General features: G+C 44.0%; 1 protein-coding gene across 2 annotated transcripts in view; it reads left to right on the top strand.

Annotated features, from left to right (window-relative positions):
- The window catches only part of LOC119186013 (uncharacterized), a 41,917-nt gene that overhangs the window by 11,047 nt on the left and 10,360 nt on the right, over positions 1-20,510 (top strand). For both annotated transcript variants that reach the window (XM_075889845.1, XM_075889846.1), the window contains 9 exons: positions 5,080-5,191; positions 6,621-6,676; positions 8,635-8,727; positions 10,173-10,251; positions 13,889-13,950; positions 14,772-14,849; positions 15,382-15,469; positions 17,094-17,170; positions 17,969-18,052. In XM_075889845.1, coding sequence (XP_075745960.1) covers positions 5,080-5,191; positions 6,621-6,676; positions 8,635-8,727; positions 10,173-10,251; positions 13,889-13,950; positions 14,772-14,849; positions 15,382-15,469; positions 17,094-17,170; positions 17,969-18,052 — 729 coding nt within the window. The remainder of the gene's footprint in view (positions 1-5,079; positions 5,192-6,620; positions 6,677-8,634; positions 8,728-10,172; positions 10,252-13,888; positions 13,951-14,771; positions 14,850-15,381; positions 15,470-17,093; positions 17,171-17,968; positions 18,053-20,510) is intronic.

Here is a 20,510-nt window from a genome sequence, read left to right as displayed (position 1 = left end):
CACGTCAGCTCCGCCAGATTTTCGCCAACCCGTCGGTGCGCTCGGATATCGCCAAGAAAAGGCTTGGTGCACGTGTTCAACGCCCCGGTGAGTCTTACACTTCTTACATTGAAGATGTTCTCGCCCTTTGCCGCCGCATCGACAACCATATGGCGGAAAACGGCCGTGTGCGCCACCTGCTAAAAGGCATTGCAACTGTCGCTTTTAATGCGCTTGTTGTGCAGAATCTTCAGACCGTAGCCGATGTTGTCGCTACCTGTCAGCGCCTTGAGGAGCTTCACACCACTCGGTTACAACCTGATATGTCTGATCTGAGCTCAAGTCATGATACAACAGAGCTGCGTGCATTGATCCGCTCTATCATCGAGCGAGGAACTTTATGCACAGGCTTCACCTCGTCACCTCGAGATCCGAACGACGCCACCCGCTACTAGTTTACGCGACGTCGTGAGGAAGGAACTGGCCGTGATTACTAGTACACCAGCTCCGAGTTCACATACCATGCCCAGTTATGCTCACGTTGCTGCAACGACACCTACGCCTCACCAAAGCCTGGCCTCGATGACTGTCACACCTGTCCCGAGCTCATATCCTGTGGCCACGCCAACGTATGCTCAGGTTGCTGCTAGGACGCCTGCACCTCAGCAAAGCCCAATGCAGCTACCAGTGCCCGAAGTGCATGGTTCGCTCAACTCACTCGTACCGCGACCATCTTCCCAGCCTTACAACGCCTGGCGCAGTTCGCGGCCGACTTGCTTCTATTGCGGCATCCGTGGTCATATTTCAAGATTTTGCCGACGCCGTCAGCAAGACGAACACGAAGCTACGATAACCTTGAACGCGACGACTTCTACGCCACTGGACCACCCTATCGTCGGCTGTATCCGAACAGCACACGTCGCTCGCCGTCTCCGCAGAACTTTGACCCAGTTGGCAGTTCCTGGTTCTCACGTCGTCACTCACCTTTACCGATGCAGGGTTCCTCTTCTCCTCTCCGACCTTCTACTTCAATTCCTGACCGCCAACTGGAAAACTGAACAGTGCAGCTTCGGGAGGGAAAGCTGCATCTTTCGAACTGCGTCAAACTCCTCCGAATCGCCCATCGAATGTTTTATTCGTGTATCTTGAAGGTATACAGACACAGGCACTGGTGGACACAGGCGCATCACTTTCCGTAATTCGTGCAGACTTTTGTGCCCGCTTGAAAAAAGTTAGGACGCCCTACGATGGTCCTCCCCTTCGTTGCGCAGATGGAGTCCCTATTAAGCCTTCAAGTGTTTGCACAGTCCGCGTTTTCATAGATGGAATCCTTCACCACATTCAGTTTCTTGTACTTCCTTTGTGCACTCACACAGTAATTTTAGGATGAGACTTCCTTTCTTCGGCATCAGCTTTCATATCGTGTCGTCAGCGAGTCATTCAAATGTCAGCTACTGAGAGTTCATCCGATGTCGATCCATACAGCTTACGTTTCGTTGCTGCCGCTGATTGTTTCATTTTGCCAGGAGATGAACAACTTCTAACGATCGCTTCGGATACTATAGTTAACGGTGACGTGTTCATAGCTCCATCAGTTCGCTCCAAACCGGCGGGGCTTACCATAGCCCCCGGCCTTGTGCGGTTTAACGACGGTAAAGCATTGGTCACCGCCTTGAATCCAACTTCTCCGCCAGTGATGCTGCCCCAGGGCACTGCTGTGAGCTGCTTCGCTGACAGTGAGCTGCTTCGCTGACAGTGAGCCCATTTCGCTGGTTCCCCTTCACGCAGAATCACCGCCTTTGTCTGCTACTACTGATATCAAGGCTACCACTGTTACCTTAAACTAGACCATAAGTCCTCACCTCACTTCCGAGCAAAAAAGAGACCTCTTAAACCTTCTCCAAAAGCACAGCCTTTCGTTTGATGTACATTGCAATGTTCTGGGCCGCACCTTCGTTGCAGAGCACAGCATCGAAACCGAAGGCAGCTCCATCGTACGCCGCAGCCCATACCGTCTCTCTTCGGCGGAACGGCAAATTATTGAGGAAAACGTCACCAACATGCTCAAACGGGATATTATTCGACCTTCATCCAGCTCCTGGTCGTCTCCTGTGGTGTTGGTACGGAAAAAGGATGGCTCTGTCCGCTTTTGTGTTGATTACAGAGCGCTCAATAAGGTCACAAAAAAGACGTATATCCGTTGCCACGCATAGAAGATGCCCTGGACTCCCTACAAGGCGCAGAATATTTCTCCAGCCTCGACCTCCGATGCGGGTATTGGCAAAATACCTATGCGCGAAGCAGACAAGGAGAAAACAGCGTTTGCGACGCCTGACGGGCTTTACGAATTTAACGTCATTCCTTTTGGCTTATGCAACGCTCCAGCAACATTCGAGCGCATGATAGATACTGTCTTACGTGGTCTCAAATCAAAAACATGTTTATGTTATTTAGACGACATCGTCATTTATGCTTCTACTTTTCCTCAGCACATTAAGCGTTTGGACGAAGTTCTAACGTGCATTTCGAACGCTGGCCTACAGCTCAATACAAAAAAGTGCCACTTCGCCAGCACAAGCATCAATGTATTGGGTCACCTTGTCAGCAAAGATGGCGTTCGACCCGACCCCGACAAGGTTGCTCCCGTAATTAGTTTTCCACGTCCGCGCAATCAAAAACAATTGCGAAGTTTCGTGGGCCTGGCGTCTTACTTCCGCCGCTTCATCCGTCACATTGCTGCCATTGCGGGGCCGTTACACAAGCTTCTGACGTCAGGAACGTATTTCACGTGGACTGACGAGTGCGAGTGTGCTTTCCAAGCCCTTAAGCGTGCTTTGACATCAGACCCCATCCTCCGTCACTTCGATGAGAGTGCACCCACTTTCCTGCACACAGATGCCAGCGGCCACGGAATCAATGCTGTCCTCCTCCAGCGCAACGACACTTGACGTGAGAGAGTAGTTGCGTATGCCAGCCGCGCACTAACACCTGCGGAGCAGAACTACCCGATAACAGAGCAGGAATGTCTCGCTGTCGTTTGGGCCATCCAAAAATTTCGACCTTATCTGTATGGACGCCACTTCACTGTGGTTACCGACCACCATGCCCTACGCTGGTTGTCCTCGCAGAAGAATTTGTCTGGGCGCCTCGGTCGCTTGATACTGCGTTTGCAAGAGTACACTTTTGACGTTGTGTACAGGTCCGGCAAACAGCATCAGGATGCTGACGCTCTCTCTCGCTGCCCTCTGCCACTTTCATCTTCAACCACGCATCCTCAATGCCCCTCAGGTGATCAAGCGGCTTCCTCTTTACTCACGTTATCACCCTTGGCAGTCGCTAGGTCACTACCTTTAAACAGCAGCGCCCAGTTTGCCGCGTACCAACGTGACGACCCCTACTGTAACCGCATCATCAGAAACTTGAATAGCTTGCCTTCTCCACCTAATGCCAGACTACGTCGTCAGCTACAGCTGTTCAAGTTAGAGGACAATGTCCTGCAGCACTATACTTACAATGCGGATGGGCATCGGTGGGTGCCAGTACTTCCCCGTTCGCTGCGAAAATAGGTTGTCGAAGCATTGCACGACGACCCATGAGCTGGACACTTGGGATTTCAAAAGACCTACAACCGCGTTAGAAGCCGTTTCTTCTGGCCTGGTCTTTCTACCTTTGTGGCTAATTATGTCGCTTCTTACGCACTTTGTCAACGCCGGAAACGACCAACTTCAGCTCCTGCTGGCTTAATACAACCCATTCCATGTCCCGACACACCTTTTGTCGTTGTCGGAATAGACCTCGTCGGGCCACTTCTCGTGACGCCAGCGGACCACCGCTGGATCGTCACAGCCGTCGACCACCTCACACGATACGCGGAGACCGCTCCTCTACGTACTAGCTCTGCCTCAGACGTTGCCGCCTTCTTTTTAGAAGCCATTGTGTTGCGTCATGGTGCACCTCGCGCGTTGTTGAGTGACCGAGGCAAGGCCTTCCTGTCAGCAATTCTCGGCGAAATCCTGAAAAGTTGTGGCACAGTTCATAAGGCCAAATCCGCTTACCACCCGCAGACAAATGGGCTGACAGAGCGATTCTACCGTACTCTAATCGACATGATATCCATGTACATCGGACCGAACCACGATAATTGGGACAAAATCTTGCCGTTCGTAACATTTGCACACAACACCGCTGTTCAACGAACCACCGGGTATTCACCTTTCTCCCTCGTCTATGGTCGTGCGCCGACATTCACCATTGACGCCTCTTTCTTCAATATAATGACAAAAACGTCGACGACTACGCTAGAACATTTCGTCTCCAGGCTTGCTGAGGCACGGCAACGTGCTCAACTCAACACGGAGGCCAGTCAACAAGACCGCAAGCAACGCTGTGACAGCTTTCGTCGAGACGTCACCTTTCGTCCTGGAGATGAAGTACTGCTTTGGACGCCTGTTGGCACACCCGGATTGTGTGAAAAGTTTCAGTCACGCTTTCTAGGACCTTACGTTGTTTGTGAACGAACATCTCGTGTCAATTACCTTGTCACTCCCGTCGAGGGTTCCTCGGACCGTCGTTACCGTGCCTCCGAGATAGTCCACGTTTCACGTCTTAAACCCTTTGTTCGCCGTACCTTTCCCGCCTAAGTCTCGGCTGGGCCGGCCGCTCAAGTGCGCGGGGAAAATAAGTGTGAGCATTATTTATGCGTTCGATCTTTTCATCAGTACATACTCATCATTACCAGTCAAGTTTAGGTTGGGGGGCACATACTTGAGTCAATAAAGGAGAGTCTTGAGTGTACTCGACGCCATCTTACAATATATATATATATATATATATATATACATGGACTTAAGTCCATTTGATGTGGATGTCATCATTAAAAGCGACTTTCCGTATTTACCAATAAAAAGAAATGAAATGGTTTGGTGCGAAATATTTGAAAATTATAACGACGGGTTTTTCAAAAGTACTGTAAGCCTTATCCATGCTATCTCAAGTACTTTTTGTAGAAGCGATGTCTGTGTAGACAAACCAAACTTGGTGGGTTTTCAGCGTGAACCAACGTTAGCCTTGTACCAAAAACGAAATAATATTTTTTGTCAGGTTTCAGTACACGACAGTGGAAATGGACGAGCAATCATCGCGGGTGTCTGTCATGGCGGAAAATGCGACAACAAAAACACCACTACTGTGAAAGTTGGAATCCCTAAACTGGGTGAGCGAAATCCTACAAATTGTTGTTTGTTGAAACAGCAGTATACAGTGGGCATTTTGGCAATAATTGGTGATGTAAAAGTGTGCGCTTATAACCTGCATACAAAAGAGAGACTGATAAAGGTGGATGAAAGTCAGGGAGCTTAACCAGGGTGCATCTCCGCTTGGCTACCTTGCAGAGGAGTAGAAGAAAGGGGTCGAGAAAGAATGAAAGAGGAAAAGAGAGTGGGGAACTTCACCACAAATTTATGTTAATGTATCTGTCTAAAGTAACACATGAACTTAGTAGATTATCAAAACGTGTCATTCTGTCCTGTTATTCGTAGAAAACGCGGTGACGCCCTCGTAGCCTCTGCTGTTGACGCCAGTGTTCTACAATTTCGCTTTTTCCAAGAGGGCAATTTTCCAGCCAACCTAGTGCTACTGAGAGGGCTGCTTTTTGGGTGTTCAAGCGGGAACGTGTAACATACATTTATGAATACACGAAGAAAGACATGGAGAATAGTTCATATGGGCCTTGTTCAGCACGTGTCGGTCTTAGTGTGTCAGTATTTTAGTACCAGAAATTTGTTTCAGTTCGATCTGTTACGCAAATAATTACTAATCGCATATGAAATTCTTTTCGAATTTCTTTCTCGAGCTTTTGTTGTCATTGATACGTAGGAATCCACTTCGGGGCTGCAATATCCACGTGCTTGACTGCTGACGCACAGGTCATGTGTACGATCTGGGTCGTGGTGGTCGCACTTTCGATGGATGCCGAAATGCTAAAGGCAGGATTATTTATATTATTAGAGTAACAATAATGAATCTCAGATGGCCGATGTCTGCGAATCCTCCTGTGAAGGCTTGCCTCATTACCATATTGTTGTCTCGACATGAAAACCGCAGCTATAATAATAATAATAATAATAATAATAATAATAATAATAATAATAATAATAATAATAATAATAATAATAATAATAATAATAATAATAATAATAATAATAATAATAATAATAATAATAATAATAATAATAATAATAATAAGAATAATAAATATAGTAATACGATTATATTATTATTATTATTATTATTATTATTATTATTATTATTATTATTATTATTATTATTATTATTATTATTATTATTATTATTATTATTATTATTATTATTATTATTATTATTATTATTATTATATTGAGGGGTAAAATTTGGAAGAGATTCTCGTAATTAACAGCCAGTTGTTAGTAGATATCACAGCACGTAGGCGATTAGACAGTACGTTGGAGGTAGGCGCGGCTACTGCTCTGTGTTCGTCTTCACCTCGTTTACGCTTCAAGATTCTTTACACATGAATACAGCGAAAAAATGAGATACAAATAAAAGTTCAAAGCAGCGTAGTATCGCATAAGACGCATTCATGTGTTTTCCCCGACTTTCTCTAGCGGCTGATCCATATGCCTATCACTGCAAGGGACCTACGTATGCAATGAATTCACAAGTAAGTCCTTCACGACTTCCGCATGTAAGGACTTTTCGTACATCTGTGGCATGCTAAATAAGTTCCAATTTTGCTGCTAAAAGGCATGAAACCTGACATAATTGCCTCTTCGAGTGCCTTGTCTTTCTTGACTGCCGGGCCATTTAGCTCTAATGGGTATTCTTTAAAGAATAATATCTGTGTCACAGTCACCACATGACAAGAAGACTAAAAGCTATGGGAATTTCAATAAAAACCGCCATATCTCTCTGTCCCTTTATGATGAAACGCCATTCTTCGGTAATACTTGGATAATGAAAAGAACTGGCCAGATCAAGCTGAATCAGGCTGACTTATCTGCCGTCTTCTAACATGCGTTTGCACAATGTTCTCATTTCTCTTTCCTTCATTGGCAAAATGTAGTTAAGATATTTACTGTGCCTCAAATATTTCAATAAGTATCGCATGTGGTTTCTCGCACGTCCCAAGAATGTTTATTTTTCAGAAAGAACAACAACACAAGACGACGAAAACACGAAATGTACAACCAAGCGGTATATCTGTTAGCACAAACGCGCGTATCGTACGTTTTTCTTCATTCACTGTCCTGCTGTGGGCCTTGTAAGGGGGGCCTGAATCGGCATCAAGTGAACGGTGTTTCATATTTTGTTTGGTCCTCTTCCATTTTTTCGTGTGTGGCAACAAGAATGAAATACAAAATGAATTGAATTGTGTTACTTAGTATTTAAGTAAGAGACCAAGGCACGTTCACTTGTGCAGAGCACACGTATGATGCAGTGCTGAAGGACTGCAGGCAACATAATATGTGGCAGACACGCCTTTTTTGCTTTACTTAAATGGCCGCTAAGTAATATTGCATGGTCCTCCAACGGCTGCTTACAACCAACAAAGAGGGATAAACTGTGCATCCTATCATAAATGACCTCCGAAAAGTTTGTTTATATAACAACACTTCATATTATCAGAACCCTCAGCACTATCCTTTTTTTTGGTTCGTATGTACAGGAAAAACGTGTATCAGCAATCCCAGCCATTTACATGAATGCGTTAACGTAACAATACTCCCATTGCTGTGTCATGTGTTATATTGCGAGTATGAGTTGGTGTAAATAGTTTTGTGTACATATACTTATTCATGGCAAGAATTGCTACTGATTTCTGTGTTGAAAATGCTGTTCAATATGAATTGCTATGGGCAGACTTGTTTGTATGAGAGTATTGATTTGGGTGTACATTGCATGCGTTAACTACTGATTGATTGTGTATTTGTTTTTGTACAAGTGCTTGTTTTCACTCCTGCATAGGCTCTGATTTTAGCCTGCAGTAGTTTGTAAATAAATAAATAAATAAATAAATAAATAAATAAATAAATAAATAAATAAGTAAATAAATAAATAAATAAACGTTGACAGCCTGCGAAAAAAAATTAATTTAGACAGCCACGCCAAAAGACAAAAGTTTTTGAAGTTTTATGGCGTGTCATATGCAAGCCTCGTACGTGATTATTAGACTGAGATTTGATTCAAATACAGTTCTCAAATTTTGTTTCGTACGCAGTCTATAGTGCCTGAGGGCCCTACGGTAACTTTCTCACTTGAGCGCATTTTGATAATTATGTGCAAACACCAACAATCGGCGCGACAAATTTTTCTCGCAAGAAAACGCGAAATACTACGCAAGCTTAACGGATTGGTACCCCCTATCCTCTGAAGTCAGCGTATCGAAGAAATAACTAATTTGGTAATATAGAGGTTGGCGTTGCACAGGTTGGCATTATATATCATAACGTAGTCTGTACTATATATTATACGTTTTTCAGAGTCTAATGGCAGGTGCAATTCTTGGGAAAATGAGTGTTTAAAATTAGGATGTGGTTTGACATCCCATTTCATTACTGTTATTATAATTAAGGAAAAGGTAAGACAGTAAGTTTGTCTCATTTTCCTTGATTGCCGCAGCTGAATGTTTCGGCTAACTGCACTGCAAGTTGTTATAACCGGACCACGGAAAAGTGGTTCAATGCAAGTCTGGGTGACGGAAGATTGTGTGCTGTGAGTATTAACTAAAACACCATACTCGCTTTAAGCAGACAACGAATACAAGTGGTAGGTTAACGTACACAGTTAAAATGCCATGCCGTAAAAGTCATAGCATTAGTTTCAAGTGAAAAAAAAAAGATCAATAAAGAGCTCCGTTTCTTGCACTACTTATTTATAGAGTAATTCAAGTGACCTACCTCTGAGCTGGGCCATTGGCGTCGTTTATACGCTATCTTCATTCTTTCTCGCCGTAAAGGTAGGGTTATGATTTGTCAACTGTAAAGCCTTGCCTAAACGTCTTTAAGCGGTCAAGCTCAGCCAGAAAGTGAGCCGATGACATCGCATCGAGGCGCCATTTGCTAGTTCGAGAGAGAGAGAGAGAGAGCGAATAATTACAGAATAATGGAATTATATTGAACTGGTAGCGCAATAGCAGCCCTACTTTTGAACCAGTGGCATCACCCGCGTCATTGAGAAGGAACAGTGTTTTGTGGCGTCATCAATTGGCAGATTCGGTGTGACCCACTAACTCTGCGCCGGAGCACTCCACTCTGGCAGAGGGCAACCGAAGGGAGTCTACCATAGAACACGCCCGCTCCATCTGGAGCAAATGGCAGGGTCGGAAAAGAACGCGATGCGCGCGTCTCTCTTCTTGCTTGATTGGGCACACTGCGCAGAGCGACGCTACGCTAGCGAAGCGTGAGCTCCGACGCGAAGCGCCATTGACGCGGCCGGCGTCCGTTGGCGCGCCTAAAGTTGGCACCGTTTCAAGACACACGGTGCACTTGCGACTTCCGGTCGAATCCGCCGAATTTCGCGGAGTAGAAAACGTTGCTCCGTGGAGCAGATCTCGCGAAGGAGCTGCTCCCGATCTGCCAATTGAACATACAGGGAGCACTCTGCATCCGCCAAGGAAATGAACTTGCTCCGCATGGAGTATTAGAAAGTATTACCGGAAGTGCTCCGAATATGCCAATGGATGGCGCCATTAAACACCATGCATACGACGCCTTATTGTTGGCGGCTACTGAATCAAATGCTGGCGATGCCAGAAAGCATAGACTATGACAATTCCGACTATTTCTGAGTGGAAATATTTGTTGCAGTGGTTACGCACCGTATTTCGGATAAACATATGTTTTCGTAGAATCGAACAAAAAACTTTGCTTAAAGCAATGCTACAACGAATAGCTTTCGAACATGTGTGAGTACCTGAAGCAGGATTATACTGAGCTATACTGAGGGCATTCAGCTAGAACTAACCTCCAGCTGGAGTCTGATCTTGTGTCTTCTATTTATTTAGTAGTGCGATTAGAAAATTGCTTTTGTCAAAAGTACTAACCTTAATTATATTCTATCAGTATAGCTCAAATATTCCATTGATTTTAGGGGCGGTATAAGACAGTGTTTAACAATATTATGCTATGCCTTGGTTGCGCGTCGTTCACAATTGACAGCTTGTCATCAATGGAAGCAAAGATGGAGGATACACCAAGAGAACTGGAGTCTGCATCAAGGGATCTTGCGTTCCTGCAGGTATGTCACAAATGTGGCAGATATGTCGAATAATTCACACATGGATCTGCAAACCAGGAGTGTAAATTAAGTGCTCCCATTGAGAGTAGCAATAAAAAAAATGAAGCTTAGTTTAGCGCCTAAGTAAGAGTGATATGCCGGAACTGCCAACTTATTATGAGACAAGATGCCAAGGCAAATAATGCATAATTTCTTTGACCACAAGAGGTCTCGCAACCCACGTGAAAAAGAACGGGCTCACGACTTTTTCACCTATCTCAAGCTCACCCAAATGTTGCCGGAATTACATCGACAACTCCGAGATCAGGTGCGCAACGACATTATTTCACTTCGTAGGCTACAGTGGTTGGCGTATTACTTTAAATAATTTTGATCATAGACTCTTCCAGCCCTTCTTTTTTGACAATTTCTTCTATTATAGAATGGTGGGGGTATAATGACTGTGAGGAGCATAAATGTGTGCGTGGGCTCTGTTTTTTTTTCTTTTCCTATCTTTAGATCTGCCATATTCTTTTCCCCTGTGCAAGGTAGCGTAACAGTCCTTCTGGGCTGGTTAATATCGCCGCCTTTCTGTTTTCTCCTGTTCCTTCCTTCCATTGGTACCACCAGGTGCTTATTGTGCTCATGCATGCTACACTTCACAAGGGAGGGGCGGTAATAAAAAATGCTCTCACAGAGGAAGACAGAGAGAGAGAAAGAGGTAGAAGTCGGATAAAAAGTTTGGTAAAACATTGCCTTACATCTGTGCATGCATACGATGCTCTCTTTATGTGGCTTTGATTGAATTGTGAACGCTTGATAGCACTAGAGGCACTCTACCATAAAATAGTCATAAAATGTTCTGGTTATGTACGTGATATCATCTCTGTAGGAGCACATCGAGCGCAGGTGAATTGAAGGATGACATAGTGATGCACATACACAACTGCGATATACTTATAAACTATAAGGTAGCGCTATAGCACACAAAAAATACGAGGTATGCTCACAGCGGTGGTTATTGTGCTTTACTTTACTTGGATTCATTTCCGTTCTCACCGAAGATGGTGTAACCACTGAATGACGTATACCTTCTGTTTTCGCTCACACCTTTTAAAAGAGCACCCCCCCCCCCCCTCCCGACAATTTTTAACTTTGGGGCTTCTTGTGTATTACAAATCTTGCACACTCTATTTTTTGTAAACTAATAGTGTCGAAATTGAATAAAACTGAATATACTCAATAAACTGTCGACCAGACGGTCGCGAAATCAAATGCTGGCTGCAGCAGCCACAGTTCTATGGAAACAACATGCTACATGCCCCCCTGCTTAAATATAAGTTCACGATATACACCTCCAAGGGGTAATAGTTGAGACCTCTGCTGCGGCATCTCTTATAATTGCACCGGGGTTTTGTGGCGTATAACAACAATCGCTATGACAAAAAAAAAGACGAGGTGTCAATTGGAAATAAGCGTTTTATTACTTTTATAATAGTGATGAGCTACAAGGGGTGAATTTTCAATAGAATCTTGCTTTGCAACGAAGCTAATGAGCCGAGCTTTTTGAAGGTGTTGGCTAGTATCAGACAAAATTTACTTGTTGTTCGCGCTTATCTCCAAATTATTGGCGCCTTCTTTAATGGGTGTCTGCTGAAATCAACCACCACTAATGTGATATCTCCCTTTGTCTTGCTCTGTGACATCTATTTAACACATCACATGCGGCGAGCGTGAAGGGTAAGCTCAAATGACCACTACAAAACAAAACAATTGATTTGTGGTGGTAATCGCGAGTAGTACATGAAGCTTCTCATGCAGTTGTACGACAGCGAGCTCTAGGCTAAATGAAAAAGCCCGCCATCCCCACGAAATGAAAGCTGATGACTGGGCCAAAGCTCCAACACTTATTTATAAACCATGAAATGTGCACCCCACGCATCGTTAAAGACGCGACACGTTGTTACAAGGTGATGGTATATACACATATATACACAACATTTTTCTATTTACACATCGATGCAATTGTACACACAAGAGTTGTATATAGGATGACATGGTGGTCAGGTTATTATCAATCCACGAGCGATCGCATAATTTGCAGCTGTAGCTATAGTCTAGGAAAGCACGCTCGAATCCCACATCAGCGCCTTCTGTCTCGGGTAGCGACCACTTCAGGTGCTTGGTCGCTGCACCCCGTGCTCGTACTTTGAAGTGCGCTTGTAGCCGCCTTCATCTCTCTTGGCCCACCCGGGACCTCAGTCCGGGGTCCACTTGAGCCGCTTGCGTGACACCTATACTTCGCTGGCCCTCAGTGCCGGGTCCACTTGTCGACGAGCCCTCTTCGCTTGGGCCTCCCGGGCTCTCACCGCAGGGTCTTGGTGGCGAGCCCACGCTGCTGCCACCTTGCGATCCCGCGTCATGATGAGAAGCTAGCGTGCGTGCCGAGTGTGCAGCAGAGTGTGGAGCCGGGGAGCGCAAGTGTGTGCCACGACATCGAGTGGGCGCCCTTTGAATTATGCGGTAGCTCCATCTCTCACGGTTGCAATAAAGAATAGCGGCTATGCCAACCGGAGACCGAGCCCCTTCTAGAGGAGCTTCGCCCAAAAAATGTACAGAGGAGCTGAGCGAGCCATATGAAGACGTCGCTCCACTGGGGGGAGCATCATATTCACCAAGAAAGCTGAAATTTGTATTGCCCTCAATAATCAGATTGTTGTCGCTTTCGCAGCTTCAATCAATGAGTGCGACTGCGCTTTTTCTTTCTTCGGAGGCAGCCTTACCACTTTGCTTGGTCTGCAAGGCACAAGCGAAGCGATATGTAAATGTATGTCATTCTGATTGTTTGTTTCGGTAACATATTAACCATAGAGTCAGAGCAGAAACTCAGCCTCTGTATTTAGCGCAAAACAAATAAAATTAGGGGTGCCCAAAGCTTCGCTTTCAATAGTTGAATGCGATAGTGATAATCAGTTCCTAGTGCGTACTTCAACCACTTCGTGCATGAAAACTTTTCGATCTTGTCATGCGCCCACTACGTAGCCTTAAGGAAACAGGCGCAGTACCGTGTGTACTTTTTGTAGTAGGTAACCGGTTTCAAAACACCAAGCCATTATGATAATACCATGTTCTGGCGTCCTATTGTACTGGGCGCTTGTACTGCTCATTATTAAGGCACTAATTCGTGTTGTATTGTGAAGCATGTGTAGAGGACGCGTGTATTTATAAAGCTCGTGTTACTTTCACTGCATTTTTAAGCAGGCGAATTTATTTTCACTGTATTCTCAGGCTAACACGCAACTGTGTGGTAGCTTTCACCCAGGATTTTAATTATTTATTTTATTTACATCGTTTTCAATTTTTCAATAACCCGTAAGATAATTTTTCGCTCACAACCAACGACGATGACACCAACGCCAATGTCGGAATTTTCGGGAAACGAGCTCTTTGACATTCTCGCGTTAAGAAGGCAGACATGTTCACACTTTTATGAAGGTAATGTTTTGAGCCCTGTTTGCATGCCCACAACAATGCTAAGCACGTACACGCGCAGCCGAGCAAAACTAAAGCTTTTGACAGTTCCCACTATACTTTTGATCAACCACATCAAGATTGACTTGAAGTTAATGCATGCTTCAAGCAAATCTCTTCATTTCAGACGTGAAACCACTAAATCCACCTGACGACTGTCCGGCAAAGTTCACCAAAAGAAGTGGCGTTGTAAGTATTGTGACGCAGTATGGAAATTACACAACAGACACAGAAGAACTTCTATACCACTGATATTGCCTATAGGCCGTGCCGATATTCTGGGCCTATAGCACCCCTAGTGTAGGCCCTTACTGTAGGCACGACCTACAGTATAGGCATGACTATAGGCCATGTCTATGGTGAATGTAAAGATTTTGAGCCTCTTTAACAGCCCTTTTATGACTAAACTGTAACGCGAGAAAGGATGCAGTGCTGACACCCTCTTGCTCGTGTTTTTGTTTGTATCTACATCAAATTTTCGCGGATGGTCAAAGCTGCTTTTTCAACCAAAGACACTGTTCCCGACAACTACATCGTAATTTCACCGAAACTAGCTCTTTAAGGCTTTCGTGCTCAAATGTAAATAAATTTATAAGAGACGGGTGAGATGTTGGCGTTACAACGTTACACTTCATATATGGTCCCCTGGAGCCCTCACCTTCCCCGTATGTTAAGTGATCCGGATTTTCTCAGCTGTGATATTAAATTTGAACCCAGATCGTTTCACGCAATAGAGAACCACGCGAATTCTTCAACTGCCGTGCATTCATATTAAAGAATCTCATCCTTGCCATGTTTTTTGCACATGCTTCGCAATTCTTAACATTCACAATTACTTTTCCACGAAGGAACCGCTATCACGGTACACAGTGTTAGCAATATATAGTTTTATCGTGCGTTCAAAGGGCCTTCGTTTTTGCGAATTGAGAACAATAGTAAGCAGGTACGAGAGTTACGGCATTGAGGTTCCCTTCGTACGTGTTTGATGTCGTTACACACTCATTCAACAGTGGTTGGCTGAAAACTGCACCACACGTTGCAAAACCTCTGGAAGAATGAAAAGACTGCCAGCAGGCACAAGGTGTTGGGTGAGTACTCTACGCTTCCACCTCTCGGAAATGGTGTGTTACAAATATTATTAGTGTATCTTTACCAGATAAGGAAAGTTTTAGGTAATAAAGCGAATACAAGTCATGTTTTCAGATACAGGGTATTAAATTAAGTCAAATAATACAGAAGTGAGACACAAAATAGTGTGCTTTGATAAGTGGCCAGGACAGTTACATGCCTGAGGAATGCTTATTTTTTAATAATGCATCAAACCACCCTCGTCGCACTAAATGTTTCGGCGCCTTCAGTAACCTGTCAGCTGCTTCTTGTCATAAAGCCGAAAGCCAACTTCGAGAGAATACAACGTGTACTAACTATGAAGCGCTAGAAACGATTAAGTGCTGCGTGGACTTAAGGTTCATCACCAATTAAAAAGAAGTTGCTTAGAAAGAAGTGTAAAGCCGTACAGCGGCCTTATGTTGTGAGGTTATTTGGTGCCGATTTGTTATAGTGCATTTGTTTACATGCATTTCGTATGGCTGACTGTTTGATTCAATATATGAATTTCAGCTTAATTATCAGCGAACGATCCGCGTCCCTGGTGTTGAAAACGTTATTGTCGATGGAATTTGTAAGCATGGCATCTGCATCGTAACTCGTAAGTATAGAAGAACGTCTTCTTCATATTCACTGATTCACGGGATGGGATATTGCAGAAGACACATACAAGATAAGCTTATAAGGTGTCATTCGCGCGACGTCTTTTTGTTTTGTTATTTTCGATGGGAATATAATGGTGTGTCTTTCTCATTACCAAAGCATCATGATGCGGTTAGAAGGAGCAGCTACACGTTGATACCATATGCTTATTCTCTCATGCGGCCTTCTGGGAGCCGTGGTATGCCAATTGGCTACATGAGCAATTTTCGAGCACCATTTTTCGATCATGCTGACCAATGTTAAGAGGAGCCGGATTAGATGTTAATTTGTGAGCACACAAATATGGCTGTCTACAGGCGGCGTTGGTCTCACAACAAATCAACGAAATAACAACATGACAAAACAAAGCCGATAAACAAACCAGCGCCGAAACATTTTTACCGCCAATATTCTCTCTAAGCTAGGTAGCACAGATTGACAACAGTTTAAGAAGCTGCAGGTGACGGAGAGTCGAACTTAGTGAAGTTGTTGGTGCATAATATTGAATTTTTCGTAGATGCTATATATGACTAGTATAGACAAAGTTCAATGCAGATTTTCGAGACCGATGTGAGTGATAAACCTTGTGAAAACAATATGGAGCCTTTGAAATTTTTCTCGCATATGTCGTCTAACATTCGAGAAACAAATATAAGACGGTAAGAAAAGAGATTCACTAAACGTAAATAGATAGAAAAATGTATAGACGGATAGCAAAAGATAACAAAATTAAAATAAAAGGAAACTAAAGGTTTCTTTCCTGCTGTCTTTCGTGCCCTACTTTTTAGGTCTTCTGTGTTTTTTTCTCTTCAATTCTGTCAATTTCATTTTTACCATATTATTTCTCTCTATTTTTATTTCTCGCTTGCTTCCTGTTTAAATTTTCATACGTGGCTCATGTTTTCGTGTGTCCTTCACAGTATTAGTAATTTTCGCACCTAATATCGTCATCAAGATGCTCGAAGAGCAAGAGAAAAATACTTCTGTATGGCGCGCGCGCATGCTCACAGCTGGCTACGCTATACCCTCAAACATTGGTATAACGAGCCTGGATATAACAAAAGATTGGTTATAACAAAGTAAATGAAAAATAATTTTGGAATACATATAGATTTACAAATCTAATTTTATAACGAATGTTCGGATATGACAAACTTATTTTCAAGTAAGATGCAACTTCGTCAGAATGAGGTTTGAGTGTACGTGATTTGGTATTTGTTACGCCAAACGAAGTCGACAGCATGCGACAGTTTAGCCTCGTGAAGTGTTTTGCCCTTAAAACGTCCACATGCACGCTAGAGAGGCGAATCCTCCGTTGAGTTTGCCAATACCATTGGCCTAAACGTTGGCACCATCGACTCTGAGAGTCCGAGAAATTTTAATCTTCGCCACCCAAAGAAATTTTTTGAATTAAGAAATGATTTAGAAGCTGTGCCCTGCAAAAGTGAATAAGTGGGTTGCAAGAATAAACGGTAATTGAAGTGACAGAACGGCTGAAGGGTAATGGAGCGGGAGGAAGTTTTACGCTTTGAATGCATATTCATGCAAGAATATTGTCATAATTAATATTTGTTTCTACGAAGCCCCTGCCGTTCCTTTGCTGAAGATACATGTCCCGGAAGAAAAGTGTGACCATTTGTTGGCATCTGTGAACTACACGGTCAGTATCAACTCTTCGTATATAGCAGTATAACTATGTCTGTATTGTGGTAAGTTAGAAGGTTCTTGAACTCTGGAAGAACAATTAAGCTCACCATGGTCCATTGCGAAAAAAGATGATGCTACTACATACGGAGACAAAAGAGCGTCGATGAACACGTATGCTGCCAAATGGATGTTTATAAAAACAAAAAAAGTAAATGCCTAAAATCAAAAGTGATGTTCACAGCAAAAGTTTTTTTCTTATAAAATTTGATGTCACTGCTAGAAAAGAAAAGTGTCGCTCATAAAGATGTCAAGAGCCTCATTAATTGGTGCCGATAATGTCAGGCTAACACGAGTGGGGATTCACAAAAAGACTGATTAAAGGTGTAGAAATTCACGAGGCCTTATCAACATGTAGAAATGTAGATTTGCCATAGTCTCAATGGAATACTACTTAAGAAGTCGAGTTGTTACGTGGCCATGCTTAAGCACACCGTAGTTTTTTGTGCTTGGGCTTCACTGGCGCGATTGGTGCATCTTAATGAAAGACTACAAAGTCTCTTGCGCAAAATCAGTGCCTTTATGGCGAGTCGAATCAGCGTCGTGATGTGACTTCCTAAGTTGCAGTTGTCACGTTTCTAGATGAGTTTAGCCCCCCAAGTTTTGGTTTTTAGTCGTTATAAAATTAGTATTACGCTTGTGGTCACAGTAGAAAGAATTTCGCTCATAGTTTTCTAGGCAAACACCCGCGCATATATAGTAAACAAGATTTGGTCATTAGCAATTTAAACTAGAGCTTTGTTTCCGTTTCTAGAAAAAAGTTGCATCCACGTGCAGCGCAAGGTGTCCTGGTCGTCAACCAGAATACCAGCCCCTTCTCAATGGGACTGCTTGTGCTGTGAGTATGAGCAGCGTCTTGTCTTGTAGCGTGAATGTTTCGGCAAGCTGGTACTCGTTTACACAAAACATTGAAAGCGAGATAAGTAAATGCAAAAGAACGCATACAAGAATCGGACAACAGCAGGGATGCCTCGCGTGTCGGTGTCATCTCGCTTGTGCGTTCATTTTTCGCAGAATGGTTATCTTGAACTTCTTGTCAACATTGTCGATTCAAGACTTTTGCATCCTGATCTTTAGTACAGGCTGGTGGCATCGCGAATAGCTTGTGATACACTACGGTTATCTTATGACAGTTGGACTCGTTGGTTTTGCTGTACCTTTCATATGGTCGTTCTGAAGACCGCCTCTTAACTAACTCTTCATTGCAAGGTTTTACACTTAACTTCTTGCATGCGGCACCATATAGCAGAGAAGAACTGTGCACCAAACGCGTTTTAAGCCGTCATATTTCTGGCTTGCAAACAGTCACATCACGTTGTCTTAAAAAAAAATTACTGGCGTGATGTATAGGATGCTTCAAGAAATGTGTCCACTGCTACTGAATATCCACAGAAAGGAGGTATCTGCGTGCTACCCGTAACGTTACCTTCACTGTAGAAGAAAGCATCTTTAGATGCATACAAACATTACCTGCAGTAGTAACTACAAAAATTAACATAAACTCATTTTTATCACTGGAAGTAAGTGGCCGAGTCGAATTGGCTTGTTGAATCCTTCCTGTGAATAGTATACAGCCAATTCGAAATTTATGAAAGGCGGCCAATGGTAATCACAGTGAGGCAAAGAAATTTGGCTTATTCAGCAGGTGAAACCGAAACCAACGCACCAAAGAGCGCATATATGCATTCACATCAAAATCACCCTCAATGCTGACAGTGTTTCCCTCACCGTTATCTGCTGTCAATCTGCATACTTATTTTCAACGTGGTTGTTCCCTGCCGCATGGCCGCTTATCGACGCTCGCATGTCTTCCTCCGCCGATTGGTTGGTTGCGAAACTTTATTGCAGTCCTGCAAGGCGCGCGTCAGCGTGCAGCGGGCGGCTCCCACGTCGGTACCGTTATAGGGCAAACCTATGCGAGGAAAACAATGTCGTCATTGAGGGCGTTTTTGAAGTGAATGGTGGAAGCGCTGTTTCGTGCGTCAGTTTCAGTTCACCTGCTAAATTAGCCAAGTTTCCTTACCAGTCGTCACCTTTCCGAGAGAGAGAGAGAATAAGAATAAAGAAAGAAGGGAAGGAAGTATGTAAGAATAGTGAGAGAGAGAAGGCAGGGTGGCTAACCAGGCACATGCTCTGTTTGCTACCCTACGCTGCCGGAATGAAAAAGGGTAGTTAAGAGATGAGAGAGCAAAGAAAGAGAGACGATGGAGAAGGAAAGAAGAGAGGTAGTCAGAGGCGTTCACAGAGGCCCGCAGTCTTCGGAAATCAGAAGAGAATATGACTGCCTTGTGAGCGGACGAAAGACGAGGTTGGTACTCCATCTGCACAGAGAGTGGCCGATCGCGCGATTGTCACAATGCGTCACAAAAAAAACAGGAGTATAAAACTAGCAGAAATGATAAACTATCCGGCAGCAGTGTCACAAGCGATCTCCATTAGCTGTATTATCAGTTACGTCGTTCGCAGCGTCGTACCTAAGCACGCGCACTATTGGCTGCGATGTGAGTTAGCTTCAGATGTCAAACACCAATGAGTTGGGCCGCAATATCAAGAGCTTGCAACAACGTGGTGTTGCGGCGTCAAGTCATGACTGCAGGAGCGCGTTCAACGGGGCGAGCGCCCGCTTTCGGCGGGAGTTTCTTCAGCGGCACTTTGACTTCGGCGGCGATGTCTGTCACCGCCTATGGTTCGAAAACAACCACTGTGAATAACGCAATGCATAATGCATTTAACCCCTGATTGCATTTTTCCATGACCATGATAATGCGAGGCATGATGTGTGGCATGTGAAATAAACATTGTGGCAAACCTAGGGAAAGCGTGTGTATAACCTCATTAGGAGACATGAACATGTAACCAAGAATTGTGAAAAGCTGAACTGAGCACCGGGTTGAACACACTGCTGAACACCATGGCCGAAAACTTCATATTTCGCTGGCTAACCATTTCTACGGAGTGCCTAGGTGGTGAATTTTTTTTTTTCAGAGGCAGGTCGAGGGAAACGGCATAGCACATTGTCAACGACTTTTTCGGTACCACAGACCATACATTCCGCTCTGTCGGTCACCTCAATCAGGGTTGCCTATGCTTTTATGAAGGCAACCGCCATCGAAAACCGAAAAAGAAGTGGTTTCCTCTCGACGAAGTAGGGATGGAGGTCGAAGTTCCGGTTGAGGGTTTATTTGGTGGAGTCTTGTTTGTGTTAAGAAATTTTAAAGTGACTATGAACTCTTAGTAGGAGAGAGTTGAATTTATCCATTCGACTCAACCGCTTACTTGCACTGGTTAAAGAAACG

Source organism: Rhipicephalus microplus, chromosome 3 (assembly GCF_043290135.1).
Source record: "Rhipicephalus microplus isolate Deutch F79 chromosome 3, USDA_Rmic, whole genome shotgun sequence".
In the NCBI taxonomy this organism is placed as follows: Eukaryota; Metazoa; Arthropoda; class Arachnida; order Ixodida; family Ixodidae; genus Rhipicephalus; species Rhipicephalus microplus.
This window is presented reverse-complemented; position numbering and strand designations above follow the sequence as displayed.